The sequence below is a fragment of the Cherax quadricarinatus genome, chromosome 34 (assembly GCF_038502225.1).
Source record: "Cherax quadricarinatus isolate ZL_2023a chromosome 34, ASM3850222v1, whole genome shotgun sequence".
In the NCBI taxonomy this organism is placed as follows: domain Eukaryota; kingdom Metazoa; phylum Arthropoda; class Malacostraca; order Decapoda; family Parastacidae; genus Cherax; species Cherax quadricarinatus.
The window spans coordinates 29,375,078-29,395,691 of record NC_091325.1 but is presented as its reverse complement, the minus strand read 5'-3'; the positions used below and the strand labels follow the sequence as shown (position 1 = coordinate 29,395,691).

The window sequence follows — 20,614 nt, the reverse complement described above, 5'->3', positions numbered from 1 at the left end:
TACATGCGCTGAATAAAGGTTATGTACTCTTTGCATGCCAGACCCCCACCCCAAGAGGGTTCAGGAATAGGCTCCCACCTCCCACTGGTAACCGTGCTGCCATAGCACCATATCATGGGACTGCCTTTCCTCTCAGCCTTCCAGCTCTTAGATGGAGCTCAGCTTTATTCGCGACAAAAAGCCAAACCCTGAACTTAGAGCGAGACAGTAGTGCTAACGTAGGTCCAAGATACGGGCGGACTGTAGCTACCATACCCCTCACTAAAAAAAAAAAAAAAAAAAAAAAAAAAAAAAAAACATATAAAGGGGGGGAAAAAAGAGCTAGAAACCGATTAACAAAGGTCTCTAACACATCCTAACCTAATACATATAAAATTTAGACTCTTGACAAAGAGTCTGCCAACTAATTTTCTTTACCAGGGATATGTTTTACCCTGATATTATATGGTTGCAGCCTAAGTGACCTCTTCATGATTCTTGTGTTGTGATTCTTCATATTTTGGAGATATATTAGAGAGTTGTAGTCGGTGTAGATTGTGACCACATATATATCAAAGTGCTCCAAGACCGGAACCAGCACGAGGGCCTCTTTCAATTGTTGAGTAGGCCCTCTGGTGCAGCTGGAACTTCGCCGAGAAGGCCACAGGCTGCAACCCCTCGTCCCCAATTTGTAACAGTACTGCCCCAACCCCAGACTCACAAGCATCAACCTATAATGAGAAAGGTTTGGGGAAGTCTGGAGACAAAAGAATGGGTGCAGTACACAATAATCTTTTTACTTTCGTAAAAGTATTTTGACATTCTGGGGTCCAATTAAAGGGAACTTTGTGACTGGTAAGAGAGGTAAGAGGGGCTACAATGTCTGAAAAATTTTTACAGAATCTTCTGTAAAAACCCTATCATGCCCAGGAAACGTTGAAGATATTTCCTATCATGGGGAACTGGATAATCTTTAGTGGCAAGAACTTTAGTAAATTTAGTGGCAACTTTACCACTACCTACTTCATGGCCTAGAAAAGTAACAATAGCCTGGCCAAAGGAAGACTTAGATAAGTTAACAGTTAAATAGGAACTCTGGAAGGTCTCAAAGAGAGCCTTAAGCCTAAACAGGTCTTGATCCCAAGTATCAGACATCACCACTATGACATCTAAGTTAGCTGCCATGCCATCAAGTCCTTTAATAGCCTGATGGATAAGTTTCTGGAATGAAGAGGGAGAATTTTTCATTCCGAAAGGGGTAACTGTACATTGGTAATGACCTCCTGGAATCACGAAGGCAGAGATTTCCTCCCCCTTGTCCGTCAAAGGTACCTGATAGTAACCTACAAGGAAATCTAACTTGGACACAAAGTAGCCTTACCCACAAAATCGATTACGTCATCCAGACGAGGAAGAGGGTAAACATCTGTGATTGTGACCTCGTTCACCTTACGGTAGTCTGTACACATTCGAAAACCTCGATTAGCTTTTTTTAACAAGGATGATTCCTCCACTAAACCATGCTCTAACAGAAATTCTATCTCCTGCCGAAGTAGCTTCTGTTTTTCAGGATTAGCTCTGTAGGGGGAGAGTTTAATAGGTTTAGAGTTTCCGACATCTACGTCATGATAACCTAATATACATTTTTTTGGAAAATCCGAAAAATATTAGAGTATGATTATAGAAGCGCACATAAACTTGTTACTTGAATTACAAATAGTCCCACCATTAAAGGGCTAGGGTCCTTGAGGACAGAATTTGGAAGCTTGACATTAATTTCAGAAATAGATTGCAAAGAGTCAGAGTCATCCTCAGAAGCAGAGGACAGTGCCATTACTGGGGCTTTATTTGGGGTATAAAAAGCTTTAATTTGAATAATGTGGTAAGTTTAAGTTTTTGAGGACTTATCAAGGGGAGACACCACATAATTTATATCAGACAATTTACTTATAATTTCCATAGGTCCCGTAAATATAGCTTTCAAGATGTGGCCAGGTATAGGTTCCTGTACCAACACCTTGTCTCCTGGATGGAAGGAGCGAAATTGTGCATTTCTGCCATACCTTTGTTTCATCTTGTTTTGAGCTGCCTTTGAATTAGCCTTGGCTAACTGACGTGCCACCTGCAACCTTGAAGTCGGGTTGTAGAGTGTTGAGCTAACGTCTACTCCCATCCATCCTTCTTTGAGCACCCGAAGAGGACCTCGTACATCGTGCCCAAAGATCAGCTCAAACGGACTATACCCAGTAGACTCCTGCACAGTTTCCCTTATTGAAAACAGCAACAAAGATAGTGATTCATCCCAGTCTATAGGGAAATGCATACAAAAAGTTCTCATCATGGTTTTTAGCATCTGATGGTATCTTTCCAAGGAGCCTTGGGACTGAAAATGATAGGCACTGGATAAGGTGTCAATTATCCCTAACCTAGTTAATGCTTCCCTAAATGCTTTGGCAGCGAAATAAGTACCTTGATCACTTGGAAAAGATTTAGGAATGCCAAAACAAGAGATAAATTTGGTTAAGGCCTAGAGAATGGCCTTAGTATTAATACTGCACATGGGAATTGCTTCTGGGTATCTAGTTACTCTATCCATAATTGTAAATAAGTACTGGTTTCCAGACTTGGACTTAGATAGTGGACCTACACAATCTATAATTAATTCTGCAAAAGGTTTTCCATCAGCAGGTATAGGCTGGAGAGGTGCAGGTTTAATGGAATGTCGAGGTTTCCCTACTTGCTGACATTCTCGGCAACATCGGTTATGATTCTTCGCATCCTGCCTTAATTTTGGCCAATAGAATTCTTTTGTGATTCTATATAATGTTTTAGTAATTCCTAAGTGACCTCCTAATGAAGTATTATGATCTATATTCAATATTTGAGGTTTAAACTTTGTTGGAACCACTAATCTATCTGACAATTGCCGGCCCTGTACCTCCTTACCAGTCTCAGTGCAGATCAAATAGTCAGTTTTAAGTTTATATTTGACAGGATGATCAGAAAAGGATTTACCCATGGCTGCCTGAAAAGAGAAATTTGAAGAAGAGTCCTTTCGTTGCTCCTCCCGGAAGGACAGTCCCTCGGGCATGGAAACAGAGATACCTGGCACTCCTGCAACCCTATATATATATATATATATATATATATATATATATATATATATATATATATATATATATATATATATATATATATATATATATATATAGGAAGGCTTGATCTGGGTCTGTTCACTAAATTTACGAGGCTCTGGCCAGTTTTCCTCGTAAAACAAATTGGCTATTCCAAGATCAAAGTCGTCCAAGAATAGGTCAGCATACTCGCCAGACAACCCTTGGGATGTTGCCCTAGTTATGGCCAATGCTGGAGAAGAATTAATCATTATGGGTTCAGGACATAACACTAGCAGTGGTAATGTTATTACCCAGTAATAACATGGCATCTTTCATAGGAAATCCTTCAGATACACCTACAGTCAAATATCCAGTGTAATATTTGCACAGTATAGAGATTCTATGCAAGGGGACAGAAAAGATCGCTCCTCCAAAGGCTTCAAGCAAAACGGAGGATTGTAATGAAGTGTGTTCAGAAAGGGGAAGTACTCCCTTTCTTTTAAGCGGGCAATATGCTCCAGTATCTCTAAAGGTTCTGACTTCAGTTGTTTTTGAGTTTTCCTGAAGGGAAATACGACTCTTACAATAATAAGGGGCCATCCCTTTCTCTACTTCTTTCAGGGACATGTTACTAGGAACACTATAGATTTTCCCTAATGGCTGGGGTTTATTTGGACAGTTTGGGCAGATATGACCTACTTGGTTGCACAGGTAACATACGACAGGCTTGTCCTTAGCTCCCTGTGGACGTTGTAACTGGTGTCGCTCTTCCTGGTGTCGCTCTTGATACTGCTGTCGAGTTACACCATCAGTGTGGTTTGCCGCTCACCAAATTGACCATAAGTTGAGTAGCGTGGTTCACCAGGTGACTTAGTTGGCTGACATAAACGTTCTCCTTCCGGCTGGCACTTCATCCTCCAATGCTGAAGATCTCTGCTTATGCCAGGCTGTTGAAAAGAGAGATGGGATCGCTCGGACAAGGAGCGTTTGGTTTCGAAGGTATCAGCCAACCTGGCTGCCTCTAATACAGTGGTTAAGACACGATCCTGTACGACCTCTGGACCCACACACTCCAGCAGGTTATCTATTAAGATGAGCTGCGTCAAAGGTGGCGACACCACTTGCTTTATACCAGCTGGTAAAAGCTTTGGTCTGCTGTCTTACAAAATCAACCAGAGACTGACCAAGCTGTCGTCTGCCTAACTTGAATGACTTCCTATATTTAGCCAGAATGCACTGCTCTACTCCAAGAATTATGATCTTCACCACTTTGTAATTGGAAAAATCATTGTCATTTAACGCTGATGTAAATTCCTGTGCACTACAAAGAAAATTTGTATGCATCAAAGACGCCCGATGCTGTTGAGGCCACCTCAAGGCTCGAGCCTGATTTTCGAAAGTTTCGAAATATTGTTCAGGTTCTGCCTCATTGAAGCGGGGAACCAGCTGTACTGCTTTCTGTAAAATAAATTCATTTACAACTTGAGAAAACTGCTTCCTTTCTTTTTCTCTATCAAATTCTTCCCTGGCATATAATCGTTGTTCCCTAGTCTGTTCGAGATTGATTTTCGCCAACTCAGGTGCCAACTCACCAAATTCACCTTCAGACATCCCTGTCGCACGAGACTGACGATTTTGCTCAGTTGGTGTATCATTTTCCTCCTGCGAGATCATCGGGTTTTTATTCTTGGCTCCCGTATAAGGAAGAGTTTGATGTGCCATCTCCTCTTCTCGAGGTTTGGTACTTATAAGAGTACGAAGCTACGCAGCTGTGAGAGGAGGTTCATAATCATTGCCAATGGAACGAGCAATTTGCCAATAACGCTGTAGAGAAAAATTAGACAAGTTCAATAAAGAGTATTTTCTGTTTATTCATGTGAGATATTTTAGCCACCCAGTTGATTTTAAAAGTCCAAAAAAGTTTGGGATTGTGCAAATTGCACTCATTTATAATTATTAAAATTTGTAAAGAATTAAAAATATAATCGACAAGTTTAAATTAATTTTAAAACCTGAGTAGAATATAAGCTGTGTTTGACAGGTCCTTGACCACCTCACCCACATCATCATAAAAGGCTCAGGTGTTATATGTTGACCAAGTAGTATAAAATCTCGAAATTATACACTTTCTATTTTCATAGTTCCTTGGTATTGGTCCAGTGTGGTGAGAATGATAAAGCACTGTGTACCTTGTTCCAAGGTTCATAGGTTTGAGTCTCCTTCGGCTAGACAGCAACCACCCAGGGAGGTACTACCGTCCTGCCAAGTGAGTGTAAAACGAAAGCCTGAATTTGTTTGACATGATGGTAGAATTGCTGTTGTCTATCTTCTGTCTCATAAACGTGCAAGATTTCAGGCATGTCATGCTACTTCTACTTACACTTAGATCACATTACATATACATGTACAAGCATATACATTCACGCCCCTCTGGGTTTTCTTCTATTTTCTTATTAGTTCTTGTTCATGTTTATTTCCTCTTATCTCCAAGGGGAAGTGGAACATAATTCTTCCTCCGTAAGCCATGTGTGTCATATGAGGCGACTAAAATGCCAGGAGCAATGGGCTAGTAACCCCTTCTCCTGTTAAAAATACTTAAAACAAGAAGAAAAACTTTATAGAACATTGATGATTGAATGGTCGTGGATGTAGTGTGAATGATAAGAAAGAAATGATTGCAAATGTTATAAATGAAAAGAAGTTGGATATTCTAGTTCAAAGCGAAACAAAGCTGAAGGGGGTAGGCGAGTTTCAGTGACAAGAGATAAAAAGGATTACATCAGGAGTATTGGAGAGAGTTAGAGCTAAGGAAGGGGAAGCAATAATGTTGAAGGATCAGTTATAAAAGGAAAAGAGGGAATATAAATATATAAATTAAATGATAATGTGGATTAAAATAAGAGTTGGATGGAAAAAGTGGGTTATAATAAGTGTGTATGCACCTGGAGAGGAGTGGAGTGTAGAGGAGAAAGAGCGAGCTTATGGGAGATGTTAAGTGAATGTGTAGGAACTTCTTGAACCAAGTGAGAGAGTAATTGTGGAAGGGGACCTAAATACTAAAGTAGGAGAAACATTTAGAGATGGCGTGGTAGGTAAGTTTGGGGTGCCAGGTGTAAATGATAATGGGAGCCCTTTGAACTTTGTAGGAAAAGGGGTTTGGTTATAGGTAAAACATATTTTAAGAAAAAGAGGATAAATAAGTATACAAGATATGATGTAGGGTGAAATGACAGTAGTTTGTTGGACTACAAATTAATAGATAAAAGACTGTTGGGTAGACTGCAAGATGTGTATGTTTATAGAGGGGCCACAGATATATCAGATCACTTTTAGTTGTAGCTACACTGAGAGTAAAAGGTAGATGGGATACAAAGAAAACAGAAGCAGCAAGTAAAAGAGAGAGGTAAAGGTTTATAAACTAAAGGAGGAGGAAGTTAGGGTAAGACTTAAACAACTATAAGAGGATAGAAGGGTTAGGTTTAGCTTTATAGGGTAGGTTTAAGAATGTAGTGTTAGAGTGTTTAGCAGAAGTTTGTGGTTAATTGGAAGTGGGTGCAGGAGGGAAGAAGAGCGATTGGTGGAATGATGATGCAAAGAGACATGGAAGCTAGAAAAAGTTAGCATATGAGAGGTTTTTACAAAATAGAAGTGATGCAAGGAAGGAGGAATATATGGAGAGAAAAAGAGAGGTTTAGAGAGTGGTGAAGCAATGTAAAAAGAGAGCAAATGAGAGATTGGGTAAGATGTTATCAACAAATTTTGTTAAAAATAAGAAAAAATTTTGGAGTGAGATTACTAAGTTGAGAAATGAGTGGATTTGATAGTTAAAAATAGGAGAGGTATTAAACGGAGAACGCAGTTTGGTAAATTATTTAAAATCACTTGTTTCGTGATTTCATTACTATATAGACTGCTTGTTGAGGCGAGTATTCAAACAGAATGAGGCTGAAATTAATCCTTGAGATACCACTGCCACGAGTGTCCTCGGGTCAAGACAGAAAACACATAGCTACGGGCTGTGTGCTCGGTTCTTGTAGGATCGCTGGCTCCGTGATAAGGTGATGCGTGCATTGTGTTGTCTCGGGAGGCAGTACAAGGTTCGTAGGGTCGAGTTCTGTCCAGCCGCAGTTTGGTATATATATATATATATATATATATATATATATATATATATATATATATATATATATATATATATATATATATATATATATATATATATATATGTCGTGCCGAATAGGCAGAACTTGCGATCTTGGCTTAAATGGCAACGCTCATCTTGCCATATAGGACAAGTGAAAATTTGTGTTTGTAATAATTTCGCCAAAATCATTCTGAACCTAACGAAAAAAATATATTTCACTGTGTTTGTTTAGTATTAAATTATTGTAAACAAATCTAAAATATATTTAGTTGGGTTAGGCTAAAATAAATTGTTCTTGTTATAATAAGGTTAGGTAAGTTTTCTAAGTTCCTTTTGGTGCAAAATTATAAATTTTTACATCAACATTAACGAAAAAATATATCTATAAACCTATAAGAGAAAATTTTAGAAAGAACTTAATTTTAAATGAGTTCTTGCTAATTGACCAGTTTTACATATTCGGCACGACATATATATATATATATATATATATATATATATATATATATATATATATATATATATATATATATATATATATATATATATATATATATCACAGTCATCTGGCAGGACTACCGTCCTGCCAGATGACTGTGAAACAGAAACCTGTAACTGTTTTGCATGATGGTAGGATTGCTGGTTTCTTTTTCTGTCTCATAAACACGCTAGATAACAGGGATATCTTGCTACTCCTACTTACACTTTGGTCACACTTCACAGACACGCACATGCATATATATATACATACATCTAGGTTTTTCTCCTTTTTCTAAATAGCTCTTATTCTTCTTTATTTCTTCTATTGTCCATGGGGAAGTGGAAAAGAATCTTTCCTCCGTAAGCCATGCGTGTCGTATGAGGCGACTAAAATGCCGGGAGCAATGGGCTAGTAACCCCTTCTCCTGTAGACACTTACTAAAAAAGAGAAGAAGAAAAACTTTATAAACTGGGATGCTTAAATGTGCGTGGATGTAGTGCGGATGACAAGAAACAGATGATTGCTGATGTTATGAATGAAAAGAAGTTGGATGTCCTGGCCCTAAGCGAAACAAAGCTGAAGGGGGTAGGAGAGTTTCAGTGGGGGGAAATAAATGGGATTAAATCTGGAGTATCTGAGAGAGTTAGAGCAAAGGAAGGGATAGCAGTAATGTTAAATGATCAGTTATGGAAGGAGAAAAGAGAATATGAATGTGTCAATTCAAGAATTATGTGGATTAAAGTAAAGGTTGGATGCGAGAAGTGGGTCATAATAAGCGTGTATGCACCTGGAGAAGAGAGGAATGCAGAGGAGAGAGAGAGATTTTGGGAGATGTTAAGTGAATGTATAGGAGCCTTTGAACCAAGTGAGAGAGTAATTGTGGTAGGGGACCTGAATGCTAAAGTAGGAAAAACTTTTAGAGAGGGTGTGGTAGGTAAGTTTGGGGTGCCAGGTGTAAATGATAATGGGAGCCCTTTGATTGAACTTTGTATAGAAAGGGGTTTAGTTATAGGTAATACATATTTTAAGAAAAAGAGGATAAATAAGTATACAAGATATGATGTAGGGCGAAATGACAGTAGTTTGTTGGATTATGTATTGGTAGATAAAAGACTGTTGAGTAGACTTCAGGATGTACATGTTTATAGAGGGGCCACAGATATATCAGATCACTTTCTAGTTGTAGCTACACTGAGAGTAAAAGGTAGATGGGATACAAGGAGAATAGAAGCATCAGGGAAGAGAGAGGTGAAGGTTTATAAACTAAAAGAGGAGGCAGTTAGGGTAAGATATAAACAGCTATTGGAGGATAGATGGGCTAATGAGAGCATAGGCAATGGGGTCGAAGAGGTATGGGGTAGGTTTAAAAATGTAGTGTTAGAGTGTTCAGCAGAAGTTTGTGGTTACAGGAAAGTGGGTGCGGGAGGGAAGAGGAGCGATTGGTGGAATGATGATGTAAAGAGAGTAGTAAGGGAGAAAAAGTTAGCATATGAGAAGTTTTTACAAAGTAGAAGTGATGCAAGGAGGGAAGAGTATATGGAGAAAAAGAGAGAGGTTAAGAGAGTGGTGAAGCAATGTAAAAAGAGAGCAAATGAGAGAGTGGGTGAGATGTTATCAACAAATTTTGTTGAAAATAAGAAAAAGTTTTGGAGTGAGATTAACAAGTTAAGTAAGCCTAGAGAACAAATGGATTTGTCAGTTAAAAATAGGAGAGGAGAGTTACTAAATGGAGAGTTAGAGGTATTGGGAAGATGGAGGGAATATTTTGAGGAATTGTTAAATGTTGATGAAGATAGGGAAGCTGTGATTTCGTGTATAGGGCAAGGAGGAATAACATCTTGTAGGAGTGAGGAAGAGCCAGTTGTGAGTGTGGGGGAAGTTTGTGAGGCAGTAGGTAAAATGAAAGGGGGTAAGGCAGCCGGGATTGATGGGATAAAGATAGACATGTTAAAAGCAGGTGGGGATATAGTTTTGGAGTGGTTGGTGCAATTATTTAATAAATGTATGGAAGAGGGTAAGGTACCTAGGGATTGGCAGAGAGCATGCATAGTTCCTTTGTATAAAGGCAAAGGGGATAAAAGAGAGTGCAAAAATTATAGGGGGATAAGTCTGCTGAGTATACCTGGTAAAGTGTATGGTAGAGTTATTATTGAAAGAATTAAGAGTAAGACGGAGAATAGGATAGCAGATGAACAAGGAGGCTTTAGGAAAGGTAGGGGGTGTGTGGACCAGGTGTTTACAGTGAAACATATAAGTGAACAGTATTTAGATAAGGCTAAAGAGGTCTTTGTGGCATTTATGGATTTGGAAAAGGCGTATGACAAGGTGGATAGGGGGGCAATGTGGCAGATGTTGCAAGTGTATGGTGTAAGAGGTAGGTTACTGAAAGCAGTGAAGAGTTTTTATGAAGATAGTGAGGCTCAAGTTAGAGTATGTAGGAAAGAGGGAAATTATTTCCCAGTAAAAGTAGGCCTTAGACAAGGATGTGTGATGTCACCGTGGTTGTTTAATATATTTATAGATGGGGTTGTAAGAGAAGTAAATGCGAGGGTCTTGACAAGAGGCGTGCAGTTAAAAGATAAAGAATCACACACAAAGTGGGAGTTGTCACAGCTGCTCTTTGCTGATGACACTGTGCTCTTCGGAGATTCTGAAGAGAAGTTGCAGAGATTGGTGGATGAATTTGGTAGGGTGTGCAAAAGAAGAAAATTAAAGGTGAATACAGGAAAGAGTAAAGTTATGAGGATAACAAAAAGATTAGGCGATGAAAGATTGAATATCAGATTGGAGGGAGAGAGTATGGAGGAGGTGAATGTATTCAGATATTTGGGAGTGGACGTGTCAGCGGATGGGTCTATGAAAGATGAGGTGAATCATAGAATTGATGAGGGAAAAAGAGTGAGTGGTGCACTTAGGAGTCTGTGGAGACAAAGAACTTTGTCCTTGGAGGCAAAGAGGGGAATGTATGAGAGTATAGTTTTACCAACGCTCTTATATGGGTGTGAAGCATGGGTGATGAATGTTGCAGCGAGGAGAAGGCTGGAGGCAGTGGAGATGTCATGTCTGAGGGCAATGTGTGGTGTGAATATAATGCAGAGAATTCGTAGTTTGGAAGTTAGGAGGAGGAGCGGGATTACCAAAACTGTTGTCCAGAGGGCTGAGGAAGGGTTGTTGAGGTGGTTCGGACATGTAGAGAGAATGGAGCGAAAGAGAATGACTTCAAGAGTGTATCAGTCTGTAGTGGAAGGAAGGCTGGGTAGGGGTCGGCCTAGGAAAGGTTGGAGAGAGGGGGTAAAGGAGGTTTTGTGTGCGAGGGGCTTGGACTTCCAGCAGGTATGCATGAGCGTGATTGATAGGAGTGAATGGAGACAAATGGTTTTAAATACTTGACGTGCTGTTGGAGTGTGAGCAAAGTAACATTTATGAAGGGGTTCAGGGAAACCGGCAGGCCGGACTTGAGTCCTGGAGATGGGAAGTACAGTGCCTGCACTCTGAAGGAGGTGTGTTAATGTTGCAGTTTAAAAACTGTAGTGTAAAGCACCCTTCTGGCAAGACAGTGATGGAGTGAATGATGGTGAAAGTTTTTCTTTTTCGGGCCACCCTGCCTTGGTGGGAATCGGCCAGTGTGATAATAATAAAAATATATATATATATATATATATATATATATATATATATATATATATATATATATATATATATATATATATGTGTGTGTGTGTGTGTGTGTGTGTGTGTGTGTGTGTGTGTGTGTGTGTACTCACCTATTTACTCACCTCTTTGTGGTTGCAGGGGTCGAGCCATAGCTCCTGGCCCTGCCTCTTCGCTGATTGCTACTAGGTCCTCTCTTTCCCTGCCCAATGAGCTTTATCATACCTCGCCTTAAAACTATGTATGGTTCCCGCCTCCACTACGTCACTTTCTAGGTTATTCCACGGCCTGACTTCTCTATGACTGAAGAAATACTTCCTAACACCCCTTTGATTCATCTGAGTCTTCAACTTCCAATTGTGACCTCTTGTGTCTGTGTCCCTTCTCTGGAACATCCCGTCTTTGTCCACCTTGTCTATTCCGCGCAGTATTTTATATGTCGTTATCATGTCTCCCCTGACCCTCCTGTCCTCCAGTGTCGTCAGGCCGATTTCCCTCAACCTTCCTTCATAGGACAATCCCCTTAGCTCTGGGACTAGTCTTGTTGCAAACCTTTGCGCTTTCTCTAATTTCTTGACGTGCTTGACTAGGTGTGAATTCCAAACTGGTGCTGCATACTCCAGTATGGGCCTGACGTAAATGGTATACAGAGTCTTGAACGAATCCTTACTGAGGTATCGGAACGCTATCCGTAGGTTTGCCAGGCGCCCGTATGCTGCAGCAGTTATCTGATTGACGTGCGCCTCAGAGATATGCTCGGTGTTATACTCACCCCCAGATCTTTTTCCTTGATTGAGGTTTGCAGTCTTTGGCCATCTAAACTATATTGTGTCTGCGGTCTTCTCTGCCCTTCCCCAATCTTCATGACTTTGCATTTGGCAGGGTTAAACTCAAGGAGCCAGTTGCTGGACCAGGCTTGTAGCCTGTCCAGGTCTCTTTGTAGTCCTGCCTGATCCTTGACCGATTTGATTCTTCTCATTAACTTCACATCATCTGCAAACAAGGACACTTCTGAGCCTATCCTTTCCATTATGTCACTCACATATACCAAGAACAGCACAGGTCCTAGGACTGACCCCTGTGGAACCCCGCTTGTCACAGGCGCCCACTCTGACACCTCGTCACGTACCACGACTCGTTGTTGCCTCCCTGTCAGGTATTCTCTGATCCATTGCAGTGCCTTTCCTGTTATGTGTGTGTGTGTGTGTGTGTGTGTGTGTGTGTGTGTGTGTGTGTGTGTGTGTGTATGTTGTTATAGTCTTATTTCAAGGCTATTGCTAGTTTGACCATAATAAAATTGATTACAATTTTTTACAGGGAATCTTTTAGCATTTTTGGGGAAATATTTAATCAGAGGTTTCTTTACGTATCAACATTTTTAAATATAACTTTGATATTAAAATCCTTATTTAGAAAGGGAGTATCGAGGAGGTTTTCATGTTAAGGGAGAACTAATATATTGTTGTTGAACTGATTGTTATTCCTTTTATGAATTGTAAAATATATTTATAGCATCTTTCAAGGATTTACCAGTTAAGTATTTTGGATATATTAGATCAATATCTGTTTCTTTAACGTCAAAATATCTTCACCTATGATCTCTGGGCTGCAAATACGCAAAGCTCGTTGACACATAGATGACAATAGAGACAGTTTAACTCTGTCATGATGTGAAGAATAATAGTGTACATAAGAACAGTTATTTGTTGGTTTTTCTGTATATTTGGAATTGAACATCATAGTTCCCTTAATACAAATGACATCTTAAAAAGGCATGAAGCTTTTTTTTGTTCCTACTAAAGAGTAAAATTTATAGAATGAGTTAGACTAATTCAACAAGAAAGTGGCTTTTACATATATTTTCAGGCATTAGATACAACAGATCATCCACATATCTGTACCACTTAGTTCTATTGGGAAGCATCTTGTTAAGGAGTTTTCTTTCAAAATGGTCCATGTACAAATTGTTATGGATGTAAGAGAGGATTTCCCATTGACATTCCAAATTTCTGAGTGTAAAACTCGTTATTAAACACAACCTTAGCATCAACACTACAAAGTTTAATAAACAAAATGAATGTAGGTACTGTTAACGGTAAATTGTAATTACTGAGTTCTTTTAATAGGAAATGTAGTAAATCATCAGCTGAACTTGTAAACAAAGTGACCCCAAAATTAACCATAATGTAATCATTTAGATCAGTCATGGCGCTTAATTTTTCAACTGAATCGTTATTATTTTTAACAGTAAAATTAGAAATTTTGCCAACATTTGGTCTGGCTTTATTATCAGGTTTTTGTGTTTTATTAATCCATATATATATGATAAAGATGGGTATGTGATTAAGAATGTTTTAATAAGTTCATCTTTGCCCTTCAGTCGTTGTATTGTTATATGACAGTTACTGTTTTCTGAAATGATTCTTTCTAAGTTTGAAATAAGTATCTGTATCCTCTATGACATTATTTATTTCATCTTGGTAATCAATTTCTTTTAAAATTATTACCGAATTTATTTGGTTTGTTTTAGTAATATGAAATTTTTATTATTAATAACATTTTATTAGTAAGATTTTCATAAATCATATTTTGTTCTGTCACTGAACTATAAACCATTATAACCCCCCCCCTTAAACCCCCTTATATTAATTTCATCAATGGATTTCCCTTGTTTCAAAAAGCTTTTGCAGTTTCCACACTGAATTTTTGTTTTAGAATAGCAAGAAAAAAGGCACAATACCGCGACTGGAACGATACACAAATAACCAGCACATAGAAGAGAGGAGCTTACGACGACGTTTCTGTCCGACTTGTTTTAGAAATTGTAAAACTTAGACTGCTGCTCTATGTTTCTGTATATAAACACATATGTATTCAAATATATAATAAGAGTTAATTAAGCCTGTTTATTAAAGAACTGCACTTGTTCTGAGGAATGTTGATCACTTCTTACCAAGTGTTGAGGACAGATTGTATTATTTAAAAGCTAATTATTTAACAAAATATATAAGAAAGAAAGCCTAAAAATCTGGTAACTGTTTTTCTTGCTTCCAGCTTTTGTTCAACAGAAGTATTGTGAACGTTATCTGGGCCTTGGTTATTGGTAAGAGGTTCTCTCACAGCGATGCTCGGCTACAAGAACTCGTAGACAAGGTGCAGAAGATGATACGGACCTTCAATCCATTCCATCCGGCTTTACAGTGAGTTACGTTTTGGGATAAGCCGAAATGTGAATGTTTTTCAACACAAAGCTTTTAAATGCAAGATACATGTGCAACCTGACTGTTTTGTCAAGGAAACAGACATTGCATAATTGACTGAGCTCTTATCTATTAGCCTATTATGTCCCATCTATCAGGTTTATTTATCGACCCTTGTTTTCAAAGCTTTATAATTATTCCCGTTATATTAATCTTCCTCACGATAGTGAATAATTATAATTATAATTATTCATCACATCTTATATCAAACAAAAAAATTTATGTTCTACATCATAACTCAAAATTCTGTCTCCAAACAGTGAATAATCTCTTCTTTTTGAGATTATTTAATTACTTATTTGGTTTAAGTAAAAGGAATTAAAGGTTTAACATGATATTTAAAGAAACAGTTCTTAATGTTTTAAGTATTTTTAATGAATCCAAACTTAACAGAAAGACAATACTCATTTTTATCATGACCCCACATTTTTTATCATGACCCCACATTTTTTATCATGACCCCACATTTATTATCATGACCCCACATTTTTTATCATGACCCTACATTTTTTATCATGACCCCACATTTTTTATCATGACCCCACATTTTTTATCATGACCCCACATTTTCTATCATGACCCCACATTTTCTATCATGACCCAACATTTTTTTTATCATGACCCCACATTTTTTATCATAACCCCACATTTTTTATGACCCAACATTTTTTATCATGACCCCACATTTTCTATCATGACCCCACATTTTCTATCATGACCCAACATTTTTTATCATGACCCCACATTTTCTACCACGACCCCACATTTTCTATCATCACCCCACATTTTCTATCATGACCCAGCATTTTCTATCATGACCCAACATTTTTTATCATGACCCCACATTTTTTATCATGACCCCACATTTTTTATCATGACCCCACATTTTCTACCATGACCCCACATTTTTTTACCATGGCATGCAGTCTGTTCATACCAATTAAAACTAAAACTATTTCTTTCAATATTAGGAGAAGAATATTTAATGAACAATTTGTTAATAAGTGGAATTTGTGTAGTTTGGTACCTTGGTGTAGCTTGGTCAAGATTGTTCTTCATGTTTGGTACCTTGGTGTAGCTTGGTCAAGATTGTTCTTCATGTTTGGTACCTTGGTGTAGCTTGGTCAAGATTGTTCTTCATGTTTGGTACCTTGGTGAAGCTTGGTCAAGATTGTACTTCATGTTTGGTACCTTGGTGTAGCTTGGTCAAGATTGTTCTTCATGTTTGGTGCCTTGGTGTAGCTTGGTCAAGATTGTTCTTCATGTTTGGTGCCTTGGTGTAGCTTGGTCAAGATTGTTCTTCATGTTTGGTGCCTTGGTGTAGCTTGGTCAAGATTGTTCTTCATGTTTGGTACCTTGGTGTAGCTTGTTCAAGATTGTTCTTCATGTTTGGTACCTTGGTGTAGCTTGGTCAAGATTGTTCTTCATGTTTGGTACCTTGGTGTAGCTTGTTCAAGATTGTTCTTCATGTTTGGTGCCTTGGTGTAGCTTGGTCAAGATTGTTCTTCATGTTTGGTACCTTGGTGTAGCTTGTTCAAGATTGTTCTTCATGTTTGGTGCCTTGGTGTAGCTTGGTCAAGATTGTTCTTCATGTTTGTTGCCTTGGTGTAGCTTGGTCAAGATTGTTCTTCATGTTTGGTACCTTGGTGTAGCTTGTTCAAGATTGTTCTTCATGTTTGGTGCCTTGGTGTAGCTTGGTCAAGATTGTTCTTCATGTTTGGTACCTTGGTGTAGCTTGTTCAAGATTGTTCTTCATGTTTGGTGCCTTGGTGTAGCTTGGTCAAGATTGTTCTTCATGTTTGGTACCTTGGTGTAGCTTGTTCAAGATTGTTCTTCATGTTTGGTGCCTTGGTGTAGCTTGGTCAAGATTGTTCTTCATGTTTGTTGCCTTGGTGTAGCTTGGTCAAGATTGTTCTTCATGTTTGGTACCTTGGTGTAGCTTGGTCAAGATTGTTCTTCATGTTTGGTACCTTGGTGTAGCTTGTTCAAGATTGTTCTTCATGTTTGTTGCCTTGGTGTAGCTTGGTCAAGATTGTTCTTCATGTTTGGTACCTTGGTGTAGCTTGTTCAAGATTGTTCTTCATGTTTGGTACCTTGGTGTAGCTTGGTCAAGATTGTGTTCTTCATGTTTGGTGCCTTGGTGTAGCTTGGTCAAGATTGTTCTTCATGTTTGGTACCTTGGTGTAGCTTGGTCAAGATTGTTCTTCATGTTTGGTACCTTGGTGTAGCTTGGTCAAGATTGTGTTCTTCATGTTTGGTACCTTGGTGTAGCTTGGTCAAGACTGTGTTCTTCATGTTTGTTGCCTTGGTGTAGCTTGGTCAAGATTGTGTTCTTCATGTTTGGTACCTTGGTGTAGCTTGGTCAAGATTGTTCTTCATGTTTGGTACCTTGGTGTAGCTTGGTCAAGATTGTTCTTCATGTTTGGTACCTTGGTGTAGCTTGGTCAAGATTGTACTTCATGTTTGGTACCTTGGTGTAGCTTGGTCAAGATTGTTCTTCATGTTTGGTACCTTGGTGTAGCTTGGTCAAGATTGTTCTTCATGTTTGGTACCTTGGTGTAGCTTGGTCAAGATTGTTCTTCATGTTTGTTGCCTTGGTGTAGCTTGTTCAAGATTGTTCTTCATGTTTGGTACCTTGGTGTAGCTTGTTCAAGATTGTTCTTCATGTTTGGTGCAGTTTAAAGTTTATGTATTATATTGTTATTGGTATTAGAATTATCATTATAATATAACTGCATGATATGTGTTCAGATTTTTGTATTTTGCAACAGAATATATAATTTAATAATTTTTAATACATTAAACCATAAAGGAAGGACAATATTTACTTCATCTCCACATATTATTTTACCAATATAAATATCGTGCCGAATAGGTAAAACCCGTCAATTTTCTCTTACACGTTTAAAGATATATTTTTTAGAACATAAGAAAGAAGGAACATTGCAACAGGCATACTGGCCCATGCGAGGCAGGTCCAGTTCTCCAAAAGGCTTAAGCCAATGCCTTGACCTGACTAGTTCAAGGCATTGGCTTTAGCCTTTTGGAGAACTGGACCTGCCTCGCATGGGCCAGTATGCCTGTTGCAATGTACCTTCTTTCTTATGTTCTAAAAAATATATCTTTAAACGTGTAAGAGAAAATTGACGGGTTTTACCTATTCGGCACGATATTTATATTGGTAAAATAATATGTGGAGATGAAGTAAATATTGTCCTTCCTTTATGGTTTAATGTATTAAAAATTATTAAATTATATATTCTGTTTCAAAATACAAAAGTCACATTCACAGCATCTGACCAAGTTCCACAAGCTAGTCAGGTCCAACTCACACTCACCCACACACTCATGTATTTATACGGTCTATTTTTAAAAACTACACAACTTCTTAGCGTCCATGACGGCACCCGGGAGTTTGTTCCACTCATCCACAGTGCTTTCCTATATCCTTCCTGAATTTGAATCTTTCCAACATAAAACCATTGCTGCGAGTCCTGTCTAGGGAGATATTTCTAGCACAAAATTTACATCGGTTTTACTAATTCCTGTTTTCCATTTATACACCTCAGTCATGTCATCCCTATTTCTACGCCTTTCTAGAGAGTGCAGATTCAGGGACCTCAGTCTATCCTCATAGGGAAGATTTCTGATACATGGGATCATCTTTGTCATCTTCCTTTGTACGTTTTCCAGAGCATTTATATCCATTCTGTAATAGGGTGACCAAAACTGTGCAGCATAATCTAAATGAGGCCTAAGCAAAGATATATAGAATCGAAGAACAACCTGAGGACTTCCATTATTTATACTTCTTAATACGAAGCCAAGGATTATTTTAGCTTTATTGTGAACGCTTATGGACTGTTGTCTTTTTTTAAGATTACTGCTAACCATAACTCCTAAATCCTTGTTGCAATCCATAATATTAAGATCTACATTATTTAGTTTACATATGGCATGGTTATTTTCCGGTCCAACATTTAGAACTTTGTATTTGCCTATATTTAACTGCATCTGCCACTTCACCGACCACAGCATCAGTCTATTCAAATCATCCTGGAGTGCTCTAATGTCCTCATTAGAATGAAATGCACAGCCTATTTTAGTGTCATCAGCGAATTTGCTATGTCCCTATTTATTCCCACATCTATGTCGTTTGTGGAGAACAAAGGGCCCTACACTGACCACTGTGGAACACCACTTGTGACGTGCCCCCATTTTGATTTCTCCCCATTTATGCAAACCCTCTGCTGCCTATTTGTCAACCATGCCTCTACAAGGAAAAAATTTCTCTTCCTATTCTCGAAAGCCTTACCGAAGTCCATATAAACAATATCATATTCAACACGATGATGTACCTCCTCAAATACCTTAGTGAAGAAAATTAGTAAATTCGTAAGACAGGAACGCCCCTTTGTAAAACCGTATTGAGATTCATTAATCAATTTATGCCTTTCAAGTTGGCTACAAATTGCTTCGGCAATTATTGATTCCAAAAATTTTCCAACTATGGAGGTAAGGCTTATTGGTCAATAAGTCTAAGCTAAGGACCTGTCACCTGCCATGTAGAAAGGTATTACATTTGTCATTTTCCACTTGTCTGGCACTATGCCAGTTTGTAGTGATATATTGAAAAGATTAGCCAAAGGTTTGCTAAGTTCCTCTTACATTCCTTTAAAACCCTCGCAAACAGTTCATCAGGGCCTTTGGATTTATTAGATTTTAGTTTATCTATTTGTCTAGGACCATGTCACTAGTTACCACAATAGTGCATAGTTTATTATCGTCCTGTTCTGCATAATATATTATTTCTGGAATTTCGCTAGTGTCTTCCTGAGTAAAAACTGAGATGAAGTAGGTATTGAAAAGTTCACACATTTCCTTATCACTGTCAGTGATCTGACCTGAGTTACTCTTAAGTGGAACTATCTTGTCCTTAATCTTACTTCTGTTTACTTGATGGAACCCTGTTTGGTTAGCCTTCGAATCCTTTGAGACTTTAGCTTCATAAACCCTTTTTGCTTTTTTATTCCTTTTTTTATATCTCTCTTTAATTGAATACATTTATTTCTTAACTGCCCATCCCCTCTTTTAATATGCCTATAAGTACCTCTCTTTTGACCAATGAGATATTTTAATCTATTGTTCATCAGTTTGAATCACTTTTTTAAATATAATTTCACTTCTTGGAAGAAAAGTTGTCTGGGCAGCTAGCACTATGCTCTGAAACGCGTCATATTAGCAACCAATACCATGTACCTGACCCATAGTCAGGTCATCCCAATTTAGCCCACCAAGGTAATTTCTCAGTTCCACGAAGTCGGCAAAGCAGAAATGTGGGAGAGAGAACTGACTGCAGTTATATGAGTAATTCCATGATATATTGAACTAAGTGATTTGTGATACCTTTCCCCAAGCTCATCATTAACCTCAAGATTATTAACTACTGATTCATTGTTGGGATAACCAAGTCAAGCAGGTTGTTTCCTCTTCTTGGTTTTGTCACAAATTGTTTTAAAAAGCAATCCCGAACCGTATGAAGAATGTCACTAGATTCAAGATTTCCTGTCACATTGTTCCAGTCCATCTGTCTAAGGTTAAAATCCTCCATTAATACAACAATGTCATACCTAGACACCATATGAATTTTCTCCCATAGCAGCTTATCGCACTCCCTATCAAGGTTTGGGGGCCTATAAATCACACCCAAAATTAATTTGTCACGATCTTCGAGAAACAGTAGCCAAACAGATTCTGCGACCGATATTTAGAACATAAGAACATAAAGAAGGAACACTGCAACAGGCCTACTGACTCATGCGGAGCAGGTCCATGTTCTTCCCCCCCCCCCGGATTAGCCCATGACCCACCCAATCTGGTCACCTCCACTCAAGGAAGGAGCACGGCACCAGACCCAGCAGCACAAGCTTGTCAGGTCCAACTCACACCCACCCACACCCATTCATGTATTTATTTAACCTAT

At 38.5% G+C, this 20,614-nt stretch overlaps 1 protein-coding gene across 1 annotated transcript in view; it reads left to right on the top strand.

Moving 5' to 3' along the window:
- Window positions 1-20,614, top strand: part of LOC128693801 (cytochrome P450 2J6) — a 247,607-nt gene that overhangs the window by 152,035 nt on the left and 74,958 nt on the right. Inside the window, exon 6 of the mRNA XM_070091246.1 lies at window positions 14,426-14,571. Within this exon, the coding sequence (XP_069947347.1) occupies window positions 14,426-14,571 (146 nt within the window). The remainder of the gene's footprint in view (window positions 1-14,425; window positions 14,572-20,614) is intronic.